General features: G+C 57.3%; 8 protein-coding genes across 8 annotated transcripts; 4 read left to right on the forward strand and 4 right to left on the reverse strand.

Moving 5' to 3' along the window:
* Nucleotides 1–349: 349 nt before the first annotated feature.
* On the reverse strand, nucleotides 350–1,036 carry SDRG_16075 (hypothetical protein). Its single transcript, XM_008622271.1, has one exon. It carries the CDS (start codon nucleotides 907–909, stop codon nucleotides 481–483), a length of 429 nt encoding a protein of 142 aa, XP_008620493.1. The 5' UTR covers nucleotides 910–1,036; the 3' UTR covers nucleotides 350–480.
* Nucleotides 1,037–3,187: 2,151 nt separating this feature from the next.
* Nucleotides 3,188–5,265, reverse strand: SDRG_16076 (hypothetical protein; the record flags this gene model as incomplete). Its single annotated transcript, XM_008622272.1, has 5 exons — nucleotides 3,188–3,219; nucleotides 3,263–3,601; nucleotides 3,748–3,868; nucleotides 3,965–4,202; nucleotides 5,198–5,265. 5 exons carry the CDS (start codon nucleotides 5,263–5,265, stop codon nucleotides 3,188–3,190), a joined length of 798 nt encoding a protein of 265 aa, XP_008620494.1.
* Nucleotides 5,266–5,301: 36 nt separating this feature from the next.
* On the reverse strand, nucleotides 5,302–8,678 carry SDRG_16077 (hypothetical protein). The gene is made up of 13 exons (XM_008622273.1): nucleotides 8,367–8,678; nucleotides 8,131–8,324; nucleotides 8,026–8,081; nucleotides 7,588–7,978; nucleotides 7,409–7,541; nucleotides 7,188–7,366; nucleotides 7,039–7,137; nucleotides 6,746–6,987; nucleotides 6,559–6,681; nucleotides 6,328–6,505; nucleotides 6,104–6,276; nucleotides 5,887–6,060; nucleotides 5,302–5,836 (listed from the first exon to the last, which is right to left on the reverse strand). The coding sequence occupies exons 1-13, from the start codon at nucleotides 8,618–8,620 to the stop codon at nucleotides 5,429–5,431; spliced, it is 2,604 nt and encodes an 867-aa protein (XP_008620495.1). The 5' UTR covers nucleotides 8,621–8,678; the 3' UTR covers nucleotides 5,302–5,428.
* Nucleotides 8,679–8,964: 286 nt separating this feature from the next.
* On the reverse strand, nucleotides 8,965–10,004 carry SDRG_16078 (hypothetical protein). The gene is made up of 4 exons (XM_008622274.1): nucleotides 9,826–10,004; nucleotides 9,717–9,772; nucleotides 9,576–9,669; nucleotides 8,965–9,529 (listed from the first exon to the last, which is right to left on the reverse strand). Exons 1-4 carry the CDS (start codon nucleotides 9,977–9,979, stop codon nucleotides 9,036–9,038), a joined length of 798 nt encoding a protein of 265 aa, XP_008620496.1. The 5' UTR covers nucleotides 9,980–10,004; the 3' UTR covers nucleotides 8,965–9,035.
* A 45-nt stretch (nucleotides 10,005–10,049) lies between these two features.
* SDRG_16079 (hypothetical protein) lies at nucleotides 10,050–11,355 on the forward strand. The gene is made up of 5 exons (XM_008622275.1): nucleotides 10,050–10,311; nucleotides 10,353–10,451; nucleotides 10,499–10,653; nucleotides 10,701–10,930; nucleotides 10,984–11,355. Exons 1-5 carry the CDS (start codon nucleotides 10,080–10,082, stop codon nucleotides 11,192–11,194), a joined length of 927 nt encoding a protein of 308 aa, XP_008620497.1. The 5' UTR covers nucleotides 10,050–10,079; the 3' UTR covers nucleotides 11,195–11,355.
* A 353-nt stretch (nucleotides 11,356–11,708) lies between these two features.
* Nucleotides 11,709–13,435, forward strand: SDRG_16080 (hypothetical protein). Its single transcript, XM_008622276.1, has 3 exons — nucleotides 11,709–11,801; nucleotides 11,848–13,237; nucleotides 13,294–13,435. Exons 1-3 carry the CDS (start codon nucleotides 11,737–11,739, stop codon nucleotides 13,384–13,386), a joined length of 1,548 nt encoding a protein of 515 aa, XP_008620498.1. The 5' UTR covers nucleotides 11,709–11,736; the 3' UTR covers nucleotides 13,387–13,435.
* A 1,186-nt stretch (nucleotides 13,436–14,621) lies between these two features.
* Nucleotides 14,622–16,820, forward strand: SDRG_16081 (V-type proton ATPase catalytic subunit A). The gene is made up of 4 exons (XM_008622277.1): nucleotides 14,622–14,749; nucleotides 14,802–14,930; nucleotides 14,977–15,807; nucleotides 15,865–16,820. The coding sequence occupies exons 1-4, from the start codon at nucleotides 14,680–14,682 to the stop codon at nucleotides 16,689–16,691; spliced, it is 1,857 nt and encodes a 618-aa protein (XP_008620499.1). The 5' UTR covers nucleotides 14,622–14,679; the 3' UTR covers nucleotides 16,692–16,820.
* A 1,308-nt stretch (nucleotides 16,821–18,128) lies between these two features.
* SDRG_16082 (hypothetical protein) lies at nucleotides 18,129–19,402 on the forward strand (the record flags this gene model as incomplete). The annotated part of the gene is made up of 3 exons (XM_008622278.1): nucleotides 18,129–18,196; nucleotides 18,242–18,378; nucleotides 18,437–19,402. 3 exons carry the CDS (start codon nucleotides 18,129–18,131, stop codon nucleotides 19,339–19,341), a joined length of 1,110 nt encoding a protein of 369 aa, XP_008620500.1. The 3' UTR covers nucleotides 19,342–19,402.
* Between the last annotated feature and the right edge of the window lie 2,505 nt (nucleotides 19,403–21,907).

The raw sequence follows: 21,907 nt of genomic DNA on the forward strand, positions 1-21,907 counted from the left end.
CAATCCCAGAGCTGCCGATGATGGCACTGAGAACGTCGCGTCATGGTGCTTTGGTGTGATCTCGATACACAGAGAACCTCTCTCGGCATTGAGCTCTAATCAAGAGGCATGCATACCTGGTCACACTCGACGAACCTGACAACGCCATACGTGGCTCCGAGTGCGTAGGACGGACAGCGGTGTACAAGCTACGGGTACCAATATCCTGGCTCGAGTCAACGCTGGCGTAGGCAGGCCGAGCGGTGCAGCGTCGTCCATGCGGTAACCATGTTTGGTACCTTTGTTGTTGGTAGCAGAGCGCATACGCTAGCCAACAACGTCAACCCAACGTGTCCACGCCTTCGAGGCGTCGGTCAACCAACGTGCTCGTGTTTTGTGAATGGTGCGCAAGGGAAGTATGCTGCTCGCGCAAAAGTAGATTCGCTTAACTTATCATGGTTGGGTTTAAATAGGTCGGACCGCGCTCCAATCGCGCGGTGTTTAGGAGAGCTTGAGCGCGCTGGGCATGCGCAGCACCGTGTATTCGTCGAAGGTGGTCTTCTCAGTCTCCTCGGGGATCGTATCGAGTGCTATGCTGCTCGTCTTGTGGCGGCGGCGGTACTTGGCGCGGCGCACGTCGCGGGTCCAGTAGACGCGGTCGACCCACAGCAACGGCCAGAGGTACTCGGACCACGAGCTCGCGTCGCTCGATGCTTGAACGTTGTAGTATTTGGGCAGCTCGTCGTCAAAGTCATAGGTGTGCGGTCGCCAGAGCCACTGCGCAATGCGAAGGCCGACGTAGGCGACGAGGAGGGCGGCGCCGAGTAGGAGCGCGTGGTGCAGGCCGAGACCGTCGCGCGCCGGGCCTTCGTGGCGCGTGTGCCACGGCGCGCGGTTGAAGTAGTCCAAGAAGACCATGCTCGGATGCATCTGAGCTCAATGGGGCAAAGTCGGTTCTGGCAGGTTCTGGCCACTTGCGTCGGCAAGCTGCGATACAATTGCGCTCTGGGTTGCCTTCCATCAACAAATCCAGTTTGGGAGGTTGGGTGAAAAACACGCTTTTCACACATGTGAGTCACGAGCCTGTGTGTTGACGTGCCAATCGACCAAGATTGCATGCAATCACTCCTTACGTTGTAGTCCAGCAGCAGCGCAAAGAGGTTTGCATGCTCACTCGCACAGACCTCGTCGGCAGATTTGTCTCTCGTACGTCCATGGTACCGGTATTGGACTGGATGTGCACTCGAGGTGTACGTGTAGAAAGGTCCACGTATCTGGTCTGCAAACTAGTGTGATGCCACTGCAACGTGCCAACTGCAACCTTCAAGCATACCTTCAAGAGTAGTATGCCGTCAACAACAAGCCGACGAACGCCCGACAAAAGAGGAAAGTAGCTTGGTGACGGAGCCTGCTCGACCAGGAAGCGCAGCTGCAAGGGCATCACCGCATCTGATCATTGACGTACACCGTGGCCTCGGCGCGGCACTTGAATGCTAGAGACAGCCTTCATGCAGAGAAATCTAGCTGGTATCGTCAGCAGCGACGACACTGGAGGTCCCCGAAGCGTAGAGAAAAGGGTCATGCGCAGAGACCACGGTTTTCCCACGTTTTACACATGTGTGTGTTGCTTACAGCCTTATTCGATTTCCGCAGGTTGGCAGAATGATGGTGATATTTTCAGATTCCGTGAGACACTTCGCTTCTTGATTTTATTTCATACAATAAACTTATGTCATTTAATTATGCGTTTTAAATTGTTGAGGCTATCAACATTCAGCGCCAACCGCATGCGACAGGAACCGGACGACGCTGCCGACACGTTGGTGCCATATGCACCAATGAACATCGCGGATTCAGCTCAGTGTCACATGATTGGTGCAAATGATGAGATAGCGCGCATGGATTGGTCAGTAAATCTTTTTCGAACGCCGCGAACATCAGACGACGTTTCGACACGTGCCGCAATGCGTGATGGTCCGCACGCTCATTGGCTGAAATTCATGTACTGCGCGCGCTGATTGGCTAGCGAGTGTGGCACGCGTCGGAATGCACTTGAAGCCAAACAAGTTGCGTGCACAGAAGCTTCCCATCATCAATCAATATCACTGCAATGGTCGCCGGTGGCTGGGCTCAGAACCACCCGACTTCCGCGACGCTCTAGGAAGGTCGCGATGCTTCATAGGAGCGGTGTGCTGGAGCGGTGGGTGGGAAGTGCACCCCGTTGCAATACCGCGGACCGCACAGTCGCAGATATTTCGCTGGCCACGTCGGTCCGCACTTCGAGCGTTACGAAACGAGGGTGGATTCGGTGCGGAATGCATGGGACGCACCAGTACTGGCGGACGCATCGGTAATATATGTACCAGGCTCACACCGTGTAGCAACACCGTGTAGCAACACCGGTCAGGCCTCGCCTTTCGTCACATGCGAGTCGCCCTCTGTCGCCCTCGGCACGGGGCTCACTGGGTGAGCTCTGGCTAACCGTGGAAGTATTCGCCTCCATGTATACGAGAAACTTGGATAGCTGGAGAGAGATTGAAGCTGCATCTGAGTCGAAATGACCTTTTTGTCAGCTCCTTCGTATTACAACTTGTAGCGCTGCTTCGGGCGTTTCTGAGTCGATGCAGCCTCCCAAGGTCGAGCACGTAAAAGTTGTGATCGTGAGCGAGCGGTAGAATGGCTCCTGAAATGCACCAACCATTCAACTAATGTTAAAGCCAAACAACGGCGACCGACCTCGCATAACGGCGGTGCGCAATATTGTGGTATGAGGAGTCGAGCGAAGAGTACAAACAACATATCGAGCATGTGCTGGGGAGGCATTGGTACACGCCACCATAGCCAAGAACACTGTCGAGTACTACAAGCTGGGAAGCTGCGCTCCCAAGCCGGTATATCTTTTCTACTCTCTGCTCGAATCTATGACTGAAGTATGCCCTTAGTCAAGTTCATCGTATGCAGCATAGTCAGTCTAGGTTCGTCTTCTGTCGTATTTCTTTCCAATGATCACTTTCAGTTTTGCCTTCACTCGACCACTCGGTCTTGTCCAAGGTTTTGCACGCTTCCTCATCGCGCAGTAGCAGTGTCCACTGGAGACGTCCCAGGGCCACTCGTTCCATCTCACTTGGTGTGTTCGCGTGCATACGAACCTGCCGCACTGGCTCGTCTTGCTGTCGTATTTGAACGCGTACCGTCGTATCCACGGCCACTACGGCGTGCCCATCGACTTCATCGTTTTGCCTGGCACCGCGGGTGGGAGCTCTAACACTTCGGCCCGCGGTACCAGGCGAAACGACATAGTCAATGGGCACGCGGCAGTGGCTATGGATACGGCGATACGCGTTCAAATATGACATCAAGATGGACCAGTGCGGCAGGTTTGTGTGCGGCTCCAAGATGTGGACGCGGCGGCAAATGTCATCATCGAGCACGTAAAGCTGCGATCGCAGCCACGGGATGATGGACACAAGCAAGACGCCCCGCGCGGCCCGCGGCCAAATTTTGGCGTTTCTTGGGACGACATGGACGTCCGTCATCTCTTCGAATCTGCCGATGCAGCGGCGGTACACTTCAAGCGCCTCGACTTGCGTCTCCCAGGGCACAAACGTGTTGGCTTCGTCACCTTGGCTGTTGCGCGTCGTGCAGCGCCATTATACTTCTTTACACGCCCAGTTGTGGCCGAGGCAGTCCAGGACGCAGACGTCATCATCGTCGAGGACCGAGCGTGATTTCCGCACACTCCAAAAACCTCGCCGAGGGGCTGTGAACCTTGCGACGCCGGTGTCACCAAGTCCGACGGTACGTCGCAGTCGCCGTGCATCGCGCGGTACGCTGGCAGCGCTTCGACAGTCGACTTTAGCAGCCCTGCCATCTTTCCATTGTGTTGGGTCTAGCTCCGCACCGAGGCGCAAGGACCATCGTTCGCTAGGCAAGCTCATTACGCTTCTAAATGCGTACGCGCTTATCCTGACGTCCACTTTGGTACCTCAAACGAGTATTTGCACACCGTCTTGTGGTCCTCGTTCAGCGTTCGAGATGCGCGTGGTCCGTACCACCGCAAAGCGGTAGCACAAAACTGGATGCCGGCAGCAAACAACGCGTTGTCGATGCGCGATGTACGCTGCGTTTGCGACGGAACAAGTACCTCGCGCACTTGGGCGCAATTCAAATTCCCGAGGAGGCGATGCTGGTGACCATAGACCGTGGCGCAGTCGAGGCGCGTCCTGCAATGTAGTTATCTGCATGTCAAATGGATAGGACGACTCATTTTACATTGAATTGGCACATGCATCGGCTGAAGTGTCGAATGCCATTGCATCAGCGTCCTCCGCTCAAGAGGTCGGCGTTGCTGCCAGGCTCAGTCCACGCCAAGGCTGCCATCGGCGCCTTCGACCACCCAACATGCTCGCGTCATTGTTTCTGTTGCAGACCGCGACGACTGCATACGAGATCGGCTCGACGGTTGCAACGCGACTTGGCTGCGTCGACGAGGTTGAAGCCAATCGCGCGTGCCCTCGCAGGCCTCGACTGTACCTACTACTATTCACATCCGCGGCTATATGCATGTGATATGTGATGCGCAGCAGCCTCCTTCAGTACCTTCAAGAACTTCGAGATGGCCAGGAACAGTCAAGAAGGGAGCTTCTTGGTAGGTTTCGCCGCCTATCATGGCTCATCACTGCCCACCGTTTGTCACTCGGCGTGTGGGGTTTTGCATGCGTCGCCTCAAGGGATTAGCCCTTGGCGATGACGTTTTCCCCACACACACACTAGACCAGCGAGAGCCGAGTCGCACACCCACAGCTAACCGGTTAGCTGAACCGTTTAGCTAGCCGGATCATCTAACCGATTTCGTCAATCGGTTAGCCAGCCCTGCTCTCACCACAGCCCACTCTCTCAGGGCTTGGTCGCACAACGTCGAGGCTACTGCAAGCTCATCGCTGCAGACCCAGACTTGTGCATCTAGACACGCACAGCCACGCTCAGCCACCAGTCTCGGCTGTCCCCGCTTTGCTAATATACACCGAGCCTGGTCAGCTCACTTCCTCTTTTGGTTTCCCGACCACAAGTGCTTTTCTCGTGTGTTCTCCCATCGCAACTGGAACCATCGGCATCTGAGGTCGAAGCTTGTCAAATGCGCGGGAACCAATCCCGTACGAGTAATTTGTGGAATTTCAGCCAATCAGGATGGGTCTCTTCGCATTTCGACATTTGCCACACAAGCACCGAGGTGTCTGTCGCTTGCATCTCTTCCATGCACTGGACGCCCGACGCAGCAAGGCTCATGAAGCTGCCTTTCGTGCTCTCCATAGTAGAACTACATGCCATGCACGCTGTTATTGGCTCTACGAGGCGGGTTGGGCTGGTAGCACACATCATTTTAGTCATTCTTCTTCTTGTCCATCTTCGTTTAGCTTCTAGTACGGCGACAGAGGATGCTGCAAAGCAGCTACTCCTTGCCGCCGTCGTCGTCCTTGCCGTTGTCGTCGTCCGGTGGCGGTCGCCGCGGCCGGGCCTCGCCGACAAAGAGCGCTCCTTTTCCGAGCCGGTCGCACAAGATCGTAATGTGTTTCTTGAGCTTCTTCGTGTCCTGCTGCAGCGCTATCTCGGGCGCCATCATCTCCTTCGCTGGCGCCTTTGCCGACAGCGCCGTCTTGAGCAGCTCTGTGATCGCGGCCTCGGTCACGTCTTCCCAACCCAAGTCGGCATCGGCCACGATCGGCGACAAGTGCGCCGCGAGCACGTTAAAGTTAGCGTCGTCCAGGTCGAATTTGTAGCGCATGAGCATGAGCAACAAGCTCACGCTGCACGAGAGGCGGTTCGAGGCCGCTGCAAGCTTGTGCTGCGCTTGCTCCATCTAACGTTACCATCGTTCATCATCGAGAGCCTTGAAACATGGAAATATACCTGCGTTGCCAGATCCAGCAACTGTGCGTACGTCCCATGCATGAGAACGTCGAGCGCACTCAGCGGCGCCGGGTTGCGGTCCTTGTACCGCACGAGAAGGCGCTTTTGGATCACGCGAAACTCGTGCGCGCGGTCGTTGATGTCGGCCTTGAGCTCGGCCACGGCTTTCCGCAGCTACAATCCCTTGTCACACCCACGCATGAAGAAGCGCTGCTACATGAAAGTGCTCGTCGATGGCACCGAAAAAGTCGGCCAATGGCAGCGGATCCGCGTACTGGATCTCGAGCAGATCGTCGGTATGGCCGTCGTAGAGCAATTTGAGGCGATCCACGAGCTCGTTCGAGACCATCCAGAGCGCGTCGAGCTCCGTCGACTGGATACGGTACCGCCCTAAAACATAGTAGTACTGTAAACGTGGCACGCTAACTAGGAAACACAAACCTGCGTTCTTGGAGACGAGGATCGTCACGTCGACGCCGTTGTAGTACTGGAAGCTGAGCACGTTGGCCGTCGAGCCAGTGACCTGCTTGGCCCACTCGGGCGTCGCGCCAGGTTGCGTGAGCATATCCTGGAAGAGGTCCGTGAGCAGGGACGGCGCTTGGTTTGTATCCAGCGTAAACTAGCCAACGATTCGTCGTCTTCCATCACCTATGAACTGTTGATATGGTGTACCTTGAACGTGCTCGCTTTGACAGGCGGCACGACGCGACACATCATGCACATGGGCAGCTTGACGATGCACATGGACGTCCGCGGCTGGCCGCTCTCGAGCGTATACGCCGCCGAGATTGTCACCTGCAAAAACGCCGTGTGACATGCCGTAGAAGAGCTAAGTGTCGTAGAAGAGCTAAGTGTATACCTCGAGCGACGACGGCATCGCGGTGCCGCTCGGTCGCAAAACCACGGGTACGATCAGCGGCGTCGATGTTTTGCCGTCGACCGATGACAAGACGACCGAGGATGCGGACGCGACGATGACGTTGGTTGGCGCCGTGACGGCAAGCGTCACGTTCTGGATCACGTTGCTGCCAGTGTACGTGACGTACACGCGCATGGTGAGCGTCACAGGCTGCTGGTCGATGCCGTACACCACGTCGGCGTCTAAGAAACGACCCGCCTTAGTTCTACACGACGAGAACGACGGAGATGTGCCTTGGATGAAGCTCGACTCGTCTTCTTGGTGGGGCGCATCAAAGATGGCGGGAACTTGCGCGCGCAGGAGAATTCGCTCCTTTGGTTCGGACCGGCGCTCTGCACACAAGGCGAAATGCACATTTGAGCAGAGAGAAGGAGACACATACCGCCTTGGGAGCGCCGAATGATGTTGAGCAGTGTTCGATGCTCTTCGTCCATTTCTTCGTAGTTGATCTCTTTTGTGTCCGAGGCAGCGACGACCGACGTCGTCGGCGGGTCAGTCCCAAGGTAGCTCACACACAATCGCCCGTCCTCGTCCAAGCTCACAATCATGCCAGGGATGCCCCTAGATAACGGTATTCGTATCATTCTCATGTATATCGCGTACCCGAATTCCCCGACGCCAAGCGCCGTCGAGACGGTCGGGGCCACGGCCGACCAAACGAGGTTGGCGGCTTTGTAGATCATCCACTGCTTGGCGTGCGTCGCCAAAAGCACGTTGGTCATAGGCGCGTCGTCGTCTACCCGAATAAACGAATATGACGAGGCGAATGTGGCTTTCGCTACCGTTGGCCGGGTACAGTCGCAGCGCCGACGGGTGGAACCCGAGACGTTTCTGAAAGCAGACGTCGCCCGTCGGCCGGAGGCAAAAGAGCGTAAACTCGCAGAGCACGACAATGTCAAAGCTCTTGGCCGACGTCGATGGGGCTACGCGGCCGATCTGCAGGTCGAGAACGGGCTCGCCGACGTTGACGCGCCACTCGGCGTGGAGAGATTTGCTTCCGGTCGCTGGTTTCTCGTCCTTGGCAGCCTTCTTGGACGTGGCGAGAATCTGATATCGGTAGCACTCGACGTGCAAATCCGACGTTGCCGTCAAGATCGAGTCGATGCTTGGCGCGTAGCACACGGGGCCCGGCACGAGGCACGTCGGAAGCTGCTGTAAAAACGCAAACCGATCCTACGCACGTCTTGTGTATATGCATGCGTCGTGGACGTAGGACGTACCTGCTCGAAGAATTGGAGACGGCCGTCGAGCGCCTGAACGCACAAATGGTCCTTCTCTACAGCATGCAGGATACGATTTGTTGCAGAAAGCTACCAGCTGCGTACCGCGCGCACCACCGAACGGTCCATGCAGCATGTTGAAAGCCGTAAAGTGCTCGCCGTCCTGCCCGAGGTGGTGCTCGTACTTTTTCGAGAGCTTAAAGTAGCTCGCAGCCATGCCGCTGCCGCCGACGCCTTCGAGCGTGTACACAGCGAGGAGCTTTGGGTGCAGGACGGCGACCGCTTGCGCCGTCGTGTGCCTACGGTCGTTGAGCTCTCAGAATTAGACACACGTGGTGTACGGAAGGAAGGCGCCGATCGCGACTTGCAGAATCGGGTGCTCGAGCTGCTCTTCAAGAAGAAGATGCTCGATCTTGAACTCCATGCTCGTTGGGTAGTAGATCCGCAGGACGCCATGCAGACTGCCGACGACGATCTTGGCCTGCGCTTGGTCGCTTTCGTTGTCGACGTTGCCGATCGCGAGCGCACCATGCGTGTACTCCTCGGACGTCCCGCTCGTGACGGTCCACCAGTCGCGTGCCTGGAAGAGCGACATGGCTGAGGCTCGAAATCCGCGACTGTTGGCGACCACGAATCTAACACTTTTGGCAAACGACAACCCACGTACTAGTAATTAAATGCAACACCCGCCCACTACCGTACATTTGCAGCAAGCTGAAACTGCCAGGTAATGGTGATCTAATCTTTTTTAAATGGGATGTTGTTGAAATGAGTTATAACGTTACGGGATGTTTGCAGCTTGGCGATCGTCAAGATACCAAGTTGCATTGCCAAAGTGCTGTTGCGGCGTCGTGCTTCGCCCAGCGTACTCCGTTGCGTCGCCTGCGCTTCGACGGCCTTCGAACAAAGCGTATGTTTCAAAATGAATGCAACAACCCATAGGCCACAAACTCTCCTTGGTATTATCGTTGTGCTGCAATTTACCGACGCATTGGCGTTCTAAAGTCGTGCTACAAGGTGTCGAGTGGCTTGCGCAGCTTGGCGTGAACAAAGACGCGGTCCATGTTGGTGCCCGTCTTGCGGTTGCGCAGGCGCACTGTGTTGTACTCGTTCTCGACAACCTCAAAATAACGGCCAAAGAGATCAGCGACGGCCTCGACCGAAAAGAAGGACGCAAGCGTGCTGTCGCCGCGAAAGTAGAGTGCATCGGCCTCGTCACTACCAATGCGCTTGGTCGACCGGCGCATCGCGAGGTCGTAGAGGCCGTAGTCGCGAAAGCACACGAGGCCGCCGGGCTTGAGCGCCTTGTGCAGCTTGGCGACGACCGCGTCCATGGCCCCCGGAAGGATCGCCGAGAGCACGAAAACCACGAGCGCAACGTCGATGGACGCGTCGGGCACGTCGATCTTGTCGTTGGCAATGTCACACACAAAGGCGTTGCAGCGCGATGCTTCGTACGCTTCGTGAGCGCGCAAGATCTCGATCGCGTGCTGGCTAAAGTCGCCTACAGTGTTTGCGAGATGCAATCGATACAATACCGCCACACGTACACACGTCGGCGTGCATGGCAGGGCTCTGGGCGAGGAGTGGGAAGATGGCGCTACCATAGCCGCAGCCGACCTCGAGTACGCGGATCGGCGCGGTCTGTTCTATATGATGAGCCTTCAGCTGACAAGATCCAGACGACAAACCGTCACAAGCTCCGGAAACTCTTTGCCCAAGTAGTTGCGCGGCTTGTATACCTTGCCTACAGACGGAATGGTGGACATGCTGCAACATGCCGGCTCGGCGTCCACGTACCGTTGTTCTTGGCGTGGAAGACATCCCAGTGGTCTTGAGCGAGCGCGCCGAGGCTAGCGGCGTCGACGCCTTCGAGTGGCGGCGCCTGCTTCCACGTCGCTGCCAGATCGGCCCACTCAAAGTCGTGGCAATGAAAGCTGCCGGCAGGCTGCATGCACAATCAGTGATTTTGATCTTGCTGTTGACTGTGGCACATGCCACATTCTGCAACAAATTGTGGTGAGTGCCACAATTACCATCCCAGATCGTTTCCGATGGCCGCCAAGTGTCGGGTGCTGCTGCTGTCGGACGCCGACAAGGCGGTCCGCGACGCCAAGCTCACACGCTTCGTCCGCGACGCCCACGCTTTGCCCGTGCTCACTTTCATGCGCTGGCGCCAGGGCAAGAGCCCGCGCATGGTCGCCAAGGGCCAAGGCCAGCTCTTTGAGGTGCAAAAGCTCGCGGACGACCGCAGCCTCTTTGCGCCTGGCAACCTCGTGCTGCAAGGTCGGCTCTTGTGCCACATGTGCCCTAACTTATCGATGTAGATGGCCGCATCTTGCTCGTGACGCCCATGGATCCTCGCTTTGTGCTCCTCGAAGCGTTTGCGCAGTGGAAGCGCAAGGATCAGTTTTGCACGCTCCACGGTACTAGTATTTTGACGGTACGCCAGCTCCATGGACGTCGTGCGTAGATATCGTCGAGGCGTCGGGCGTGGACATGCGAGGTGTTGACCGGTGGCAGCGCGAGGCGATCTCGCTCGTGTGCGACACGAGCGACGACGAGGATATGGTCACGATCTCGGTGCGCCCGAACGCAACCAAGATCCTCTCCTTCCTGCGCCGCAAGGTAGTCGCATGTATCGATGAAAAGAAGCTCATACACACGGCCCGTAGGTGGACCGGATTGCTGCGGCGCACAAAGCCGCTGCGGCCAAGCCCTCCGAGCAAGCTGCGTTCCTGTCGGACTTTACGCTGCCGCCGTCCGCAGCCCCATTGTCCAACGACGGGACACGTACCAACAAGAGCAGCGAGGACGACGCTGCGGTGCATCTTCAATTTGCGCTCCTCACGCTGAGCGAATATGTGGATGCATTCTACCTGCACCCGGTCATTGAAAGCTACGGGTTGGACTTTGCTTGCGGCTCAACATACCATATATATATGCATCGTGATGTAGGCTGCCGCTGGATTCATGGGACAAAGAGAAGAAAGCGGACGCCAAGCCCAAGGCCGCGGCCGACTTGATTGCCAAATACGACGTTCGCCAGTCGGCGCCACCGTCGGCGACCAAGCGTCCTGCGCCGGCAGCAACGGCAAAGGCAGCCAAGAAGAAGGTTGTCAACACTGCTGGCATGAAGTCCATCGCTTCCTTCTTTGGCGCCAAGTGATAGAAGTATTCTTTGCATTAAATAGTACACATCGTAGTGGGTTGGCGCGGTGAAGGAGCCAACTTCCCTGAACTGCGCCTGTAAGGCATTGGGTGGCACGTTAAACTATTTAACGTCGACGTAAAACACCTCGCCTGAATCTCAGCTGCGCGGAACCTGAAAGGGAACTCAAAGTTTGAGGATCGAGTTGATTGGACGACCGGCTCCATTCTGTTGATTGGCTGATTTTTAGCGAATCACACGCGCGCTACGGGGCAAGGCCCCCGACCACGACGACCTTCCGCGAGTGGTCCGAGACGACAACCTCGACGCATGTCGGCTTGCAGGAAGCTCAATTGCGTGCTATTACACAGGCCTCGGGACGACAAGCTGGCTGTAAAGCGACAACGAAGCGTCCAGAGCTCTCGTGGGTGGATGGTACGTCCTGGGCCCATAATTGGCTACATTTTAGCCAATGGGATGCTCGCGAAGCGGTATCGGCCCGTACATGGTGAGGGGGCCACCGTGGGTTTCTCAATTCTGGAAAAGATCGACTTGAAAGCATGGCGATGGAAGCGGAGGCGAAGGACATGCTGAGCGACTGGCTCGTGCGCACCCTGGAGCCGCTGTACGTGGCATGCGAGGACGCGGCCATGACCTCATGCTACGACTAGGTGCGACGCCGACCCCGCGGTGCTCTCCAAGTACGTGCTCGCGCTCGTCCAAAACAACCCGGAAAAGGATGGCCTTCGCGAGACGTGCTTGGCCAAGCTCGACGAGTTCCTTGGTGACGAGACGGTCGGGTTCGTCGATCGGCTCTTCACCTCGCTCCGGTCCAAGTCGTATCTTCAGAAGCCGACGCCCGCGGCGCCCTTGCCGCCCGCCGACCAAGATCGCTCGGCCCGGCCACGCGACGGCGAGGAAGAGCTCGACGACCGCCGCGCCAAGCGCACACGCCGGTCGCGCTCGCGGTCCCGTGATCGCGACGCGCGCGACCGCAAGCCCCGTGGCGAGTACGGCGGGCGCTACGAGCCGCCGCACGACGGCCACCGCGATATGATGGGACCTCCCGGCGGTCGTGGCGGGCCCATGCCGCCGCGTGGGCGTCGCTTCGACAACTGGAACAACATGCCGCCGCACATGGCGCCGCAGCAGCCGTGGGGCATGTACCCGCCGCGCCAACAAATGGGCTACCCGCCCCATCCGATGGAGTACGACGGCTTCCACGGCGATCAAAATAACCAGTTCAACAACAACGGCCGCCGCAAGGACAACAGTGGCAAGGAGAAGCCTGACCACGAAGCCGCGACGCTCCGCGTCGACAACGTCGACCCCAAGTACATCAACGTCACGAAGCTCTGCGCCCACTTTGGCAAGTTTGGCAACGTGGTCAACGTCCAGATGCGCCCGCAGTTTCGGTGCGCCTTTGTGCAGTTTGCGACGCCCGAAATGGCCAAGCGCGCGTTCCACTCGCCCGTGCCCGTCTGCAACAACCGGTTCATCCACGTGCATTTCGCCAAGCACGCGCCCAAGGACCTCGGCGACATCCCGCCCGAGAACGCCGACCCCGAGGCGCGGCGGCAAGAGGTCCTCGAGCAGGGCAAGAAGGTCCTCGAAGAGAAGCGCCAGCTCTTGGAGCAGGACAAGGCGCTCCAGGCCCAGCGCGAAACGCTCATCCAGAACCAGCTCACGCAGTACGAGCTCCTCGTGTCGACGCTCGCGGCCAAAAACATGCTGCCGGATTCCGAGCGCGCCAAGATGGACGCCAAGATCGCTGACCTCAAGGCGCAACTCGCAAACCTGCGGAACCCGCCTCTCCAACGGCTCCAGCAGGAGCTCCAGGCGCTTGAGCAGCAAGAAAAGTCGCTCAGCACCAAGCCGCAGTGGAAGAAGCGCGTGATCGACAACCGGACGCGCTGGGTACACCTTACGACGCTGCCCGAAGCCGCGCGCGACAAGAGCGTGCTCGAGCAGCACTTTAGCCCGTACGGCGCGATCGAAGCCGTGGTCGTTGAGGGCGAGACGGCGTTTGTGCAGTTCCAGGAGCGCTTTGCCGGTGAAAAGGTAACGCGATTGCATGCAATGACGACGAGGCGACTCATGTTCAAATCTGATTGCAGGCCATGAAGTTTGGACAGACGTACTTGAACACACCGCTAACGATGGCGTGGAGCGAGCAAGGCCCGGCGCCGACCGAGTCGAGCTCTGCGTAGACACAGCACACTACTTATAGTAATACAGCGAGGAGACCTTTGAATACCATCTTACACCAGGATAACGCCCAACAATACGTCTCGAGCCGACTGCCGGCAGTGGCATGAAACGTGAGGCTCATACAGTTGGTCGCTTCAGCCCATACGCAGTACCGAGCGCCAAGGCAGCGACGCGTTGCAGTCGCCGGCTGCGAGCATGTCGAGCGTGCTCGTTGGCGCATGGAACGAGCCAGAGTTCGAGGTGCCGGCTCAATGTGACTCTATCCGGATGCCACCAAGATCGTGGGCACGTAAGCTGTCTTCTTCCTGCACCGTGCACCAAGACGGGATTTGGTCAACGCTTCTACGTGAATCAAGACTACGCATACGACCCAATGGCCACGGACAACCAAGCGCGTGAGAGGTCGACTCTGCGCTGGAAGAGAGCTACGATGGCTCATCGACTGTCCACGTTGTCTCTACGGGCCGTGGCTTCGCTCTGTAGAGCGAGTACTACATGATGCATCTTCATTGATGGACCGGCGAGCACCGGCCACTGACGCGTTCAACGTCACATCGCTGGCGCCGCCATCGGTCGTGCCTCCACGGATCTTTGGCCCGAGTTTTGACCAATCCCGAGCGCCGCTGCCGGACGATTCACTTCAACCCTTTCTGTGCACCGGGGCACGTGAACCGCAACCTTGGTCGCATCGTCCATCGACTGCGACAAGCAGCGACTAGGTCGGATGCGAGCAAGCCACGCGAGGCCAAGATGAACTCACGAGTGTGCTTGCTGCGTCGCTGCAGGCTGCTACGGCTAGCGATACTACAGTGCTGTGCAAAGTTGATCGCCATGCAGGCGGCAATGATCACGCCATCGGCACGAGGTGGAGCTCAGGTCACGCCACTCGTGTTTGCACCGCAGAAAGCGTACGAGTAGTGTGAGCGTCGTGCCACGGACGAGGTGGCATGCTTGGACGACGAGCGATCGACACTGGATGCTACTATTGAAGCTACTCCAAGCTCGACTCACACCTCGATTGACTAAAACACTAAATGCGGCTCGACGAGCAGTGGCGCGTTGGCCATGAACCAGATACTTGCTGTACGAGCTAGAACACCTCGTGTCTGCAGCGTCGGCGGTGCATGCCAGGTGCTTTCCACGACGCACAGCGCCAAGTGGCGTGTTTTTAGCGGTTAGACCCCGGGGCACAATTGACTGCCACTTCGCTGGGTGATCTATACATTGGCCAAGTTTAAATTTTTGTGCGGTCTCGGTCCTTGTTTTGTATTTGCCCCACAGCGCGCAACATCATGTCGGTGGTCTTTGGCGATCAAGAGAAGGAGTCCGACTACGGCTACGTCTACAAGGTGTCCGGCCCGCGTACGCTGCCTCCATCCGCCGGCGCCGATGGCTCATCCTCCTGCCTCTGTAGTGGTCATCGCCGAGAACATGCACGGCGCGGCCATGTACGAGCTCGTGCGCGTCGGCCATGACAAGCTCGTGGGCGAAATCATCAAGCTCGAGGGCACGAACGCGTCGATCCAGGTCTACGAAGATACCTGTACGTACTTGGACGCGCCATATCGCGCTGACCACAAATGCACTAGCGGGTCTGACGGTCGGCGATCCCGTCGAGCGCCGTCGCCAGCCGCTCTCGGTCGAGCTCGGCCCTGGCATCGTCGACAACATCTTCGATGGCATCCAGCGCCCTCTCGAGTCGATCGCGAAGCTCAGCCAGGACGTGTATGTCCCGCGCGGTGTCGACGTGCCGTCACTCAACGCCACCAAGCAGTGGCGCTTCACGCCGCTCAACTTCCGCGAGGGCGACCCGATCTCGGGCGGCGACGTCTTTGGCCACGTGCACGAGAACGACATCTTGCACTCGCACAAGATCATGTGCCCGCCCAACGTCTTTGGTACGGTCGTCAAGGTCTACGGCGCCGGCACGGACGGCAACGAGTCGTTTACGCTCCAGGACACGGTTCTCGAGGTCCGCGACGACACGACGGGCAAGACGCACGAGCTCGGTCTCTCGCACTTTTGGCCCGTGCGCAAGCCGCGCCCGGTCGCCGAGAAGCTCGCCGGCAACGTCGCCCTCCAAACGGGCCAGCGCATTATCGACGCGCTCTTCCCGTCCGTGCTCGGTGGCACGTGCGCCGTGCCCGGCGCCTTTGGCTGCGGCAAGACGGTCATTTCGCAGGCGCTCTCGAAGCACTCGAACTCGGACATGATTGTGTACGTCGGTTGCGGCGAGCGCGGCAACGAAATGGCCGAAGTGCTTTGCGACTTCCCGGAGCTCACGATGACGGTCAACAACCAGGAGGTGCCCATCATGAAGCGCACGACGCTTGTTGCCAACACGTCCAACATGCCCGTCGCGGCCCGTGAAGCCAGTATCTACACGGGTATCACGCTCGCCGAGTACTTCCGCGATCAGGGTACGTCCATGGTCCTCGATTCTTCTACCTCACTCACGCGACATTCTCACTTCTTAGGTATGAACGTCAGTATGATGGCCGACTCGACGTCGCGCTGGGCCGAAGCGTTGCGCGAAATCTCGGGCCGTCTCGGGGAGATGCCTGCCGATTCGGGGTACCCGGCGTACCTTGGTGCGCGTTTGGCGGCGTTCTACGAGCGCGCCGGTCGCGTCTCGTGCCTTGGATCGCCCAAGCGCGAGGGCAGTGTGACGGTCGTCGGTGCCGTGTCGCCGCCGGGTGGTGATTTCTCAGACCCGGTCACGGCCGCGACGCTCTCGATCGTGCAGGTGTTCTGGGGCCTCGACAAGAAGCTCGCGCAGCGCAAGCACTTTCCGTCGGTCAACTGGCTCATCTCGTACACCAAGTACATGCGCGTGCTCGAGCCCTTCTTCAACAAGCTCGACCCCGACTACTCCAACTTGCGCACCAAGTGCCAGGAGATTCTCCAGAAGGAAGACAATTTGCAGGAAATCGTGCAGCTCGTCGGCAAGGAGTCGCTCTCGGAGGACCAGAAGGTCGTCATGGAAGTTGCCAAGATCATTCGCGAAGATTTCTTGCAGCAAAACGCGTTCTCGGACTATGACTTTACGTGCCCGCTCGTCAAGTCGGTCGGCATGCTCCGGTCGATCATCCTCTTGCACAACCTGTCGCAAAAGGTGATCGCGGACTCGCCGCCGGACGCGCGCGTGACGTGGGCGCAGATCAAGGTCTCGCTCAACCCTGTCATCCAGAAGATCATCCAGACCAAGTTCCAGCTGCCCAAGCAGCCCGAGGACCAGATGCGCGGCTTCTTCAAGAACCTCGACGACGAAATCGAGGCGGCTTTCCAGTCGCTCTCGGACTAAGCGATCGACGAGTAACAACGGCGACGGTCAATATATCTCCTCCTTGTGTTTTGCTACAGTGCCGACCTCGTTTGATGTGTACTAACTATTATACCATTCGGGCTGCACTGATGAACTGCTAGTGCACTGTTGTCGCTTGTGTTCAGCCTGAGAACGCCTCGACGCACCGTGAGCAGCTTTGTTGGCTTTGCGTAGTCGAGCGCGCGCGAGAAGTCGATATGTACTAGGACAAAGTACGGCGTCTCATCCTGGCGGACCGGGCCGTGCTGTCGGGTCGCAAGCGGCGGTTATAGGTGATCATTGAGCAGCTGTGCTGAGTGGTGTGGTCACACAACGGTCTCGTGACCATACCAGCGGCCTGACGTCGCGGTGCTACGATCCACACTTCGATGCTGCAACGCGGGGTTCAATAATAGCGTAAAAACGAATTGAGAGCCAAATTTCACGAAAATCGGTTTACGTAGTTTTTGAGATAGCCAAAGCTCTGTCGTGGATGGGATTCAAGTCGCGCACCACCGTCCGAATGGCATTCGCCATGCCAGGTGTGACTTCCTACTGAGCCAGTACGTCGTCAAGACGTTTGAAGCCGCGATGGAATCGGGCGGTCTTGGAGTTTGCATAGTTGATAGAAGTGCACGTTGATAGAAGTGCACGTACTGACTGTACCACGATACTATCTCGGCTAGAAAATCCCGTCCTTGCCACCTCCCGAGGCGGCATAGCTACAGGAATATGTGATTGCAACCAAAAACGACAAGTGAAGCCCTTGATTTGCACTGTGATATCCGCTCGCTCTCGCTCGCTTACGACGGAGACATAGCACAGAAGCTTGCGATTGGAAATGTAATTGGCGGGCGGTTGGTTGGTACGACGAATGTTCGCGAGGTGCGTATTGGCACATATACCATGCGTACTACAGTAGCACGGATCGCTGGTCTTGGCAGCTTCATTGTGCGTTTATAGGAAGAAAGGTTCACCGTCACGGGTCACACCGAGGCTCGGCAACGTCGCACACTTGTAGACGCCATCGATCATCCATGACCGCTCGCCACGAGATAGCCAATCGCAAAGTGAACCATCGCTTCATCGCACGGACGGTGCCACGGTGAATGGTCCACTTGTTCCAGCGACTGGCTTTGGAATCCACACGTGCACCATTTGGGGCACATTTTGACATCATGCTGTTGGCCACTCGCATACCACATCACCGACCTCACCAGCAACAAGGTATAGTAGCTTCAACTGCGCAATCTGCACAACGCCATCTGGCACTGTCATCTAAGCCGCACGGTCTACAAAAGGCGCGCCACCACCATGCGGCGGTGAGCTGCCTGTGTGCGGCCATGATCGCGCGCGACGTTGTCGTCACCGCGATGTCGATCGTTCCCAACTTGATCACTTTCTCTTTTGCTCGCCACCACTCGAAGACGATCAACCATGTCCTGCGGCAAGCAAAGCGCAATCGTCTTTACGCTCGGTGTCATCACGTCGATTCCCGCCATCATGTATGTCTCGCATCTACATACTCCGAGTGAATAACACTTTTCCAGCTTGGTCAAGGCCATGTACGAGGTCCACGTAACTGTCGACGACCGCACGTTTGCCTTTGAGCGGCCCCTCTTTTGCGTTTGGCTCATGTTTTTGAGCATGGTCCTGGCGTTTCCGCTGCACGTCCTCTTCCGCAACGGTAATAAGCATCCATCCTGACGAAAAGCCAGAAACCTCATGCATTTAACAACCTGTAGGTCGGATCTTGACGCGCCGTGGCTTCCTCCTCGCAGCGATCCCGTCGCTTTTTGCGCTCGTGGAGATGTTCTTTGGGTATCTCGCACTCCTCTACATCTCGCCGAGCGTCGACACGATGATCATTGGCAGCCAAATCGCATTTGTCGCGCTCTTCAAGCGCATCTTTCTCTGCCACACGATCCACACGTACGAGTGGCTCGGGGTTTGCCTCAACATGGCGGCCGCTTGCCTCGTCGGCACGTCAAGCATCCTCGGCGCAGGCCACTCTGCAGCGTCGGCCAACCCGCTCCTCGGCGTCGGTTTTTCATTTTTGAGCTGCGTCGTCAGCGCCATGCACAGCGTCGTTGAAGAGTATTTGCTTTCGGACCCGAGCGTAGCCCTGCCACCGATGGCACTCGTCAGCGTACAAGGCGTGTGGGGGCTCGTCTTGACGACGTTTCTGGCATACCCGATCGCGTACCTCGTGCCAGGCAACGACGCTGGGTCCTACGAGCGCCTTGATATCACCCTCCAAGTGCTCGCGACGTCGAGATCGATCCAATGGCTCGTCCTTGCGCAGCTCGTCGCGCTTTTGCTCATGAACGTCTTTCGCATGCTCGTACTCTTTCAGCTCGATGCTCTCTGGGTCTCGATCATGAACAACTTTCGAACCGGCGGTGTGTGGGCCGTGAACCTCGTCTTGTACCATGCCATCACTCATGGTGCATTTGGCGAGGTGTGGACGCACTGGAGCTACCTCCAGCTCGTCGGAATGCTTGTGCTCTTTGTGGGCACGGCCGTCCATGACGGCCAGTTCCACAAACAGGCCGCCGTGGTCCAAAAGACGAGTGTTGAAACCGTGCCAATGACGCCGTGCGAACACACCACTTCGTTTGAGCTTTTTCCCGACAAGACCGTGGTGTAGAATGTGTCAGTGGACAACCTGTCAAATCAATAATCTCATGAATAGATGTAATGTATCTACGGTAATGCACCCGTCCAAGTAAAGTGTCATCACAAACCAACTCATGCATATATTAGTGGGTGTCAATGATGGTCGGCAGGTAGGAGTTTTTCAGGTAGGATTTTTTTACGCGATCTGATTGGCCAAAATTGAGTCCATTTTTTGCGAAATCTACCGGCCAAACTACCTGTACCTGCCGCTCTACCTGCGCGAAAAATCGTGCAGGTAGAGTGGCAGGTACAGGTAGTTTGGCAGGTAGGAAACCCGGACCTCGGAAACCCGGACCTTGGCCTCATGGACGTCGACCGCGATGCACACGCGGCCAGCGAGGCGACCTAAGCTATCTTTGCTTCGTCTACGATGATGCGCGCATCTGCTAGCGCCTCGCGTAGGTCGCGTTGTCGAGGCCGTACGTACACATCGCCGCGGAGGCTTGGCCCGCATGCCCGCCGCCCTGCCAATGCGGTTCCCGTGAGTGCACCTAGCCATCAAGCCCATTGCCGTCGCTGCTGTGAGCCACCATACACATGCGGCGTCCAGGGCGGGTCCGTGGGAGCCTCCCAGTGGTCACGTCAGAGCATCGTTGGCGGCGCTTCGACCTGTGCTGTGCGATGCAAAATCAAAAATGGCCGAGCGCGATGCTTCTCGGCCAATCAAGTCAGTAACGCGATTCTATTGGTCGACACCTTCGATAGACCTGGCCGACCTGCCGAGGACCTGTGGAGCGACCTGTTTGGGAATGTTTCCGATCGAGTGCTTCCTTTTCATTGGACAAAAAGCCGTCAAAATGATTTGGCGCTACCTGAAAAACTCCTATTGTGGCTTGCATAGCGCGTGGCCATTTTCACCTCCAAAAAACCATCGATTAGCAGCGATAATCGATGGTTTTATTAGATAATCGAGGCATAGCGCGACATGCGTAAATTATAAATTCTGGTGGGACAGTCTCCAAAAAAGAATATAACTATTACAAAATATACGCCATGTATTTGTATGCTATATTTATGGTTTGACTAAAGATGTCGAGCAGGCCACCCGCTTTTGTCTCTTTTGTCATTTGACACCTTAGCCCACGCCTCAAGCGAGCGCTAACCTGAGCGCTAATCAATGGATAGCGGAGGATAATCCGAAGGTTTGCATTTCTGAAATGGCAAACCTTCGGATTATCCTCCGCTATTCAATGATTAGAGCTCAGGTTAGCGCTCGCTTGAGGCGTGGCTGCGGACGGCTAGGAGGAGCGCTGGCCATTGAATAGCAACGGATGACCGCTATCCAGTGGTTTGCGCTCCTGCTCAAGGGATATCCGTGGACTAACAGCAAAGCGCAAACGCTATGCGTAATGTAGCTCGGGGGCGAGACGGAGCTCCTGGTCACGGCACTTCTTCTCCACAGCGCTCACTGCCACAACTCCACGTCTCTTCCTGGTGCTAAGATCCAAGCCGCTTTAGTGCTTAGCGCGGCACGGTGCGCATTATTAGTCAAGACAGTTGCGGTCATGGCTAGTTTCCGCTGGGTTTGCACGTGGGCGCTCGCGTTTAAGCCACGAAAACACGATGTTATTGCGTTATCTGGCACTACGCTACATGGCAGCGGCTATGAGCCTTCTCCACTGCGGTGTATGGGTAGGCGACGGAGCCGTGGCGCACGCGGCGCTTGAGCTCCTGCTGCGCAGGCGCCATCATCGGCGCGTTGCCGACGCTCACGCCGGACGAGCATGTCCCCGAGCCAAACGTCTTCGTATCTCTTGCGGTTCTTGACCACCTAGCTACTAGCAGCGATCTGTACCTAGAGGATGGTGTCGATGCGGCACACGATGAGCGCATTGCCGGCGTGCATGCTCGCGCTCATCCCACGGCCATCGCTCGTCTAACGCCGGCCGCGCAGCGCTGCGCCGCGCAATGGTCGCTCCTTCGACAGCCTTGCGCACGTGCTGCTGCTATCGGTACTGTTGCACGAAGGTGGTCTCGACGAAGCGCCGGGTGTGCGCAGCCGGGTGCTGTACGCCATAGTCGGGTACGGGAGGCGTGCCGCAGAGGGGCCGTGGGCGCCACGGACCAGTCTGCACCTGCAAGGGATCGACCGTCAGCGCACGCGCGGCGCGGCGGCCTACATCGTGTCGACATGGTTGATGCGCGCCCCTCGAGTCCGAGGACGCACGCCGGTGCACGTTCAAAATGGTTGACCATGCCGGCTGTTGACCTATTGCCAAACGTCTCGCTACTAAATCGCTACTAAACGATGGTTAGCGAGCTAACCAACGGGTAGCTCAGCCAATCACATGGCCGCATTTCGGTCCCTCTTTTTGGCAAAGCCAGCTTATCACATTTCATAATATATCAAACTTCGACAGGTTTTGCGAGAAAAAATATATTGGCGGAGCAGCCTCGATCATCGCCGACACGCGCTATGCAAAGCACAATACCTGCCGACCATCATTGACACCCACTATTATGTATTGCTAACGATTATGGGGCCACCCATCAACGTAATTCGGATGCACAAATAAAAACTTCTTAAGTTGCGAGAA

The sequence above is a fragment of the Saprolegnia diclina genome (assembly GCF_000281045.1).
Source record: "Saprolegnia diclina VS20 unplaced genomic scaffold supercont1.112, whole genome shotgun sequence".
In the NCBI taxonomy this organism is placed as follows: Eukaryota; Oomycota; class Saprolegniomycetes; order Saprolegniales; family Saprolegniaceae; genus Saprolegnia; species Saprolegnia diclina.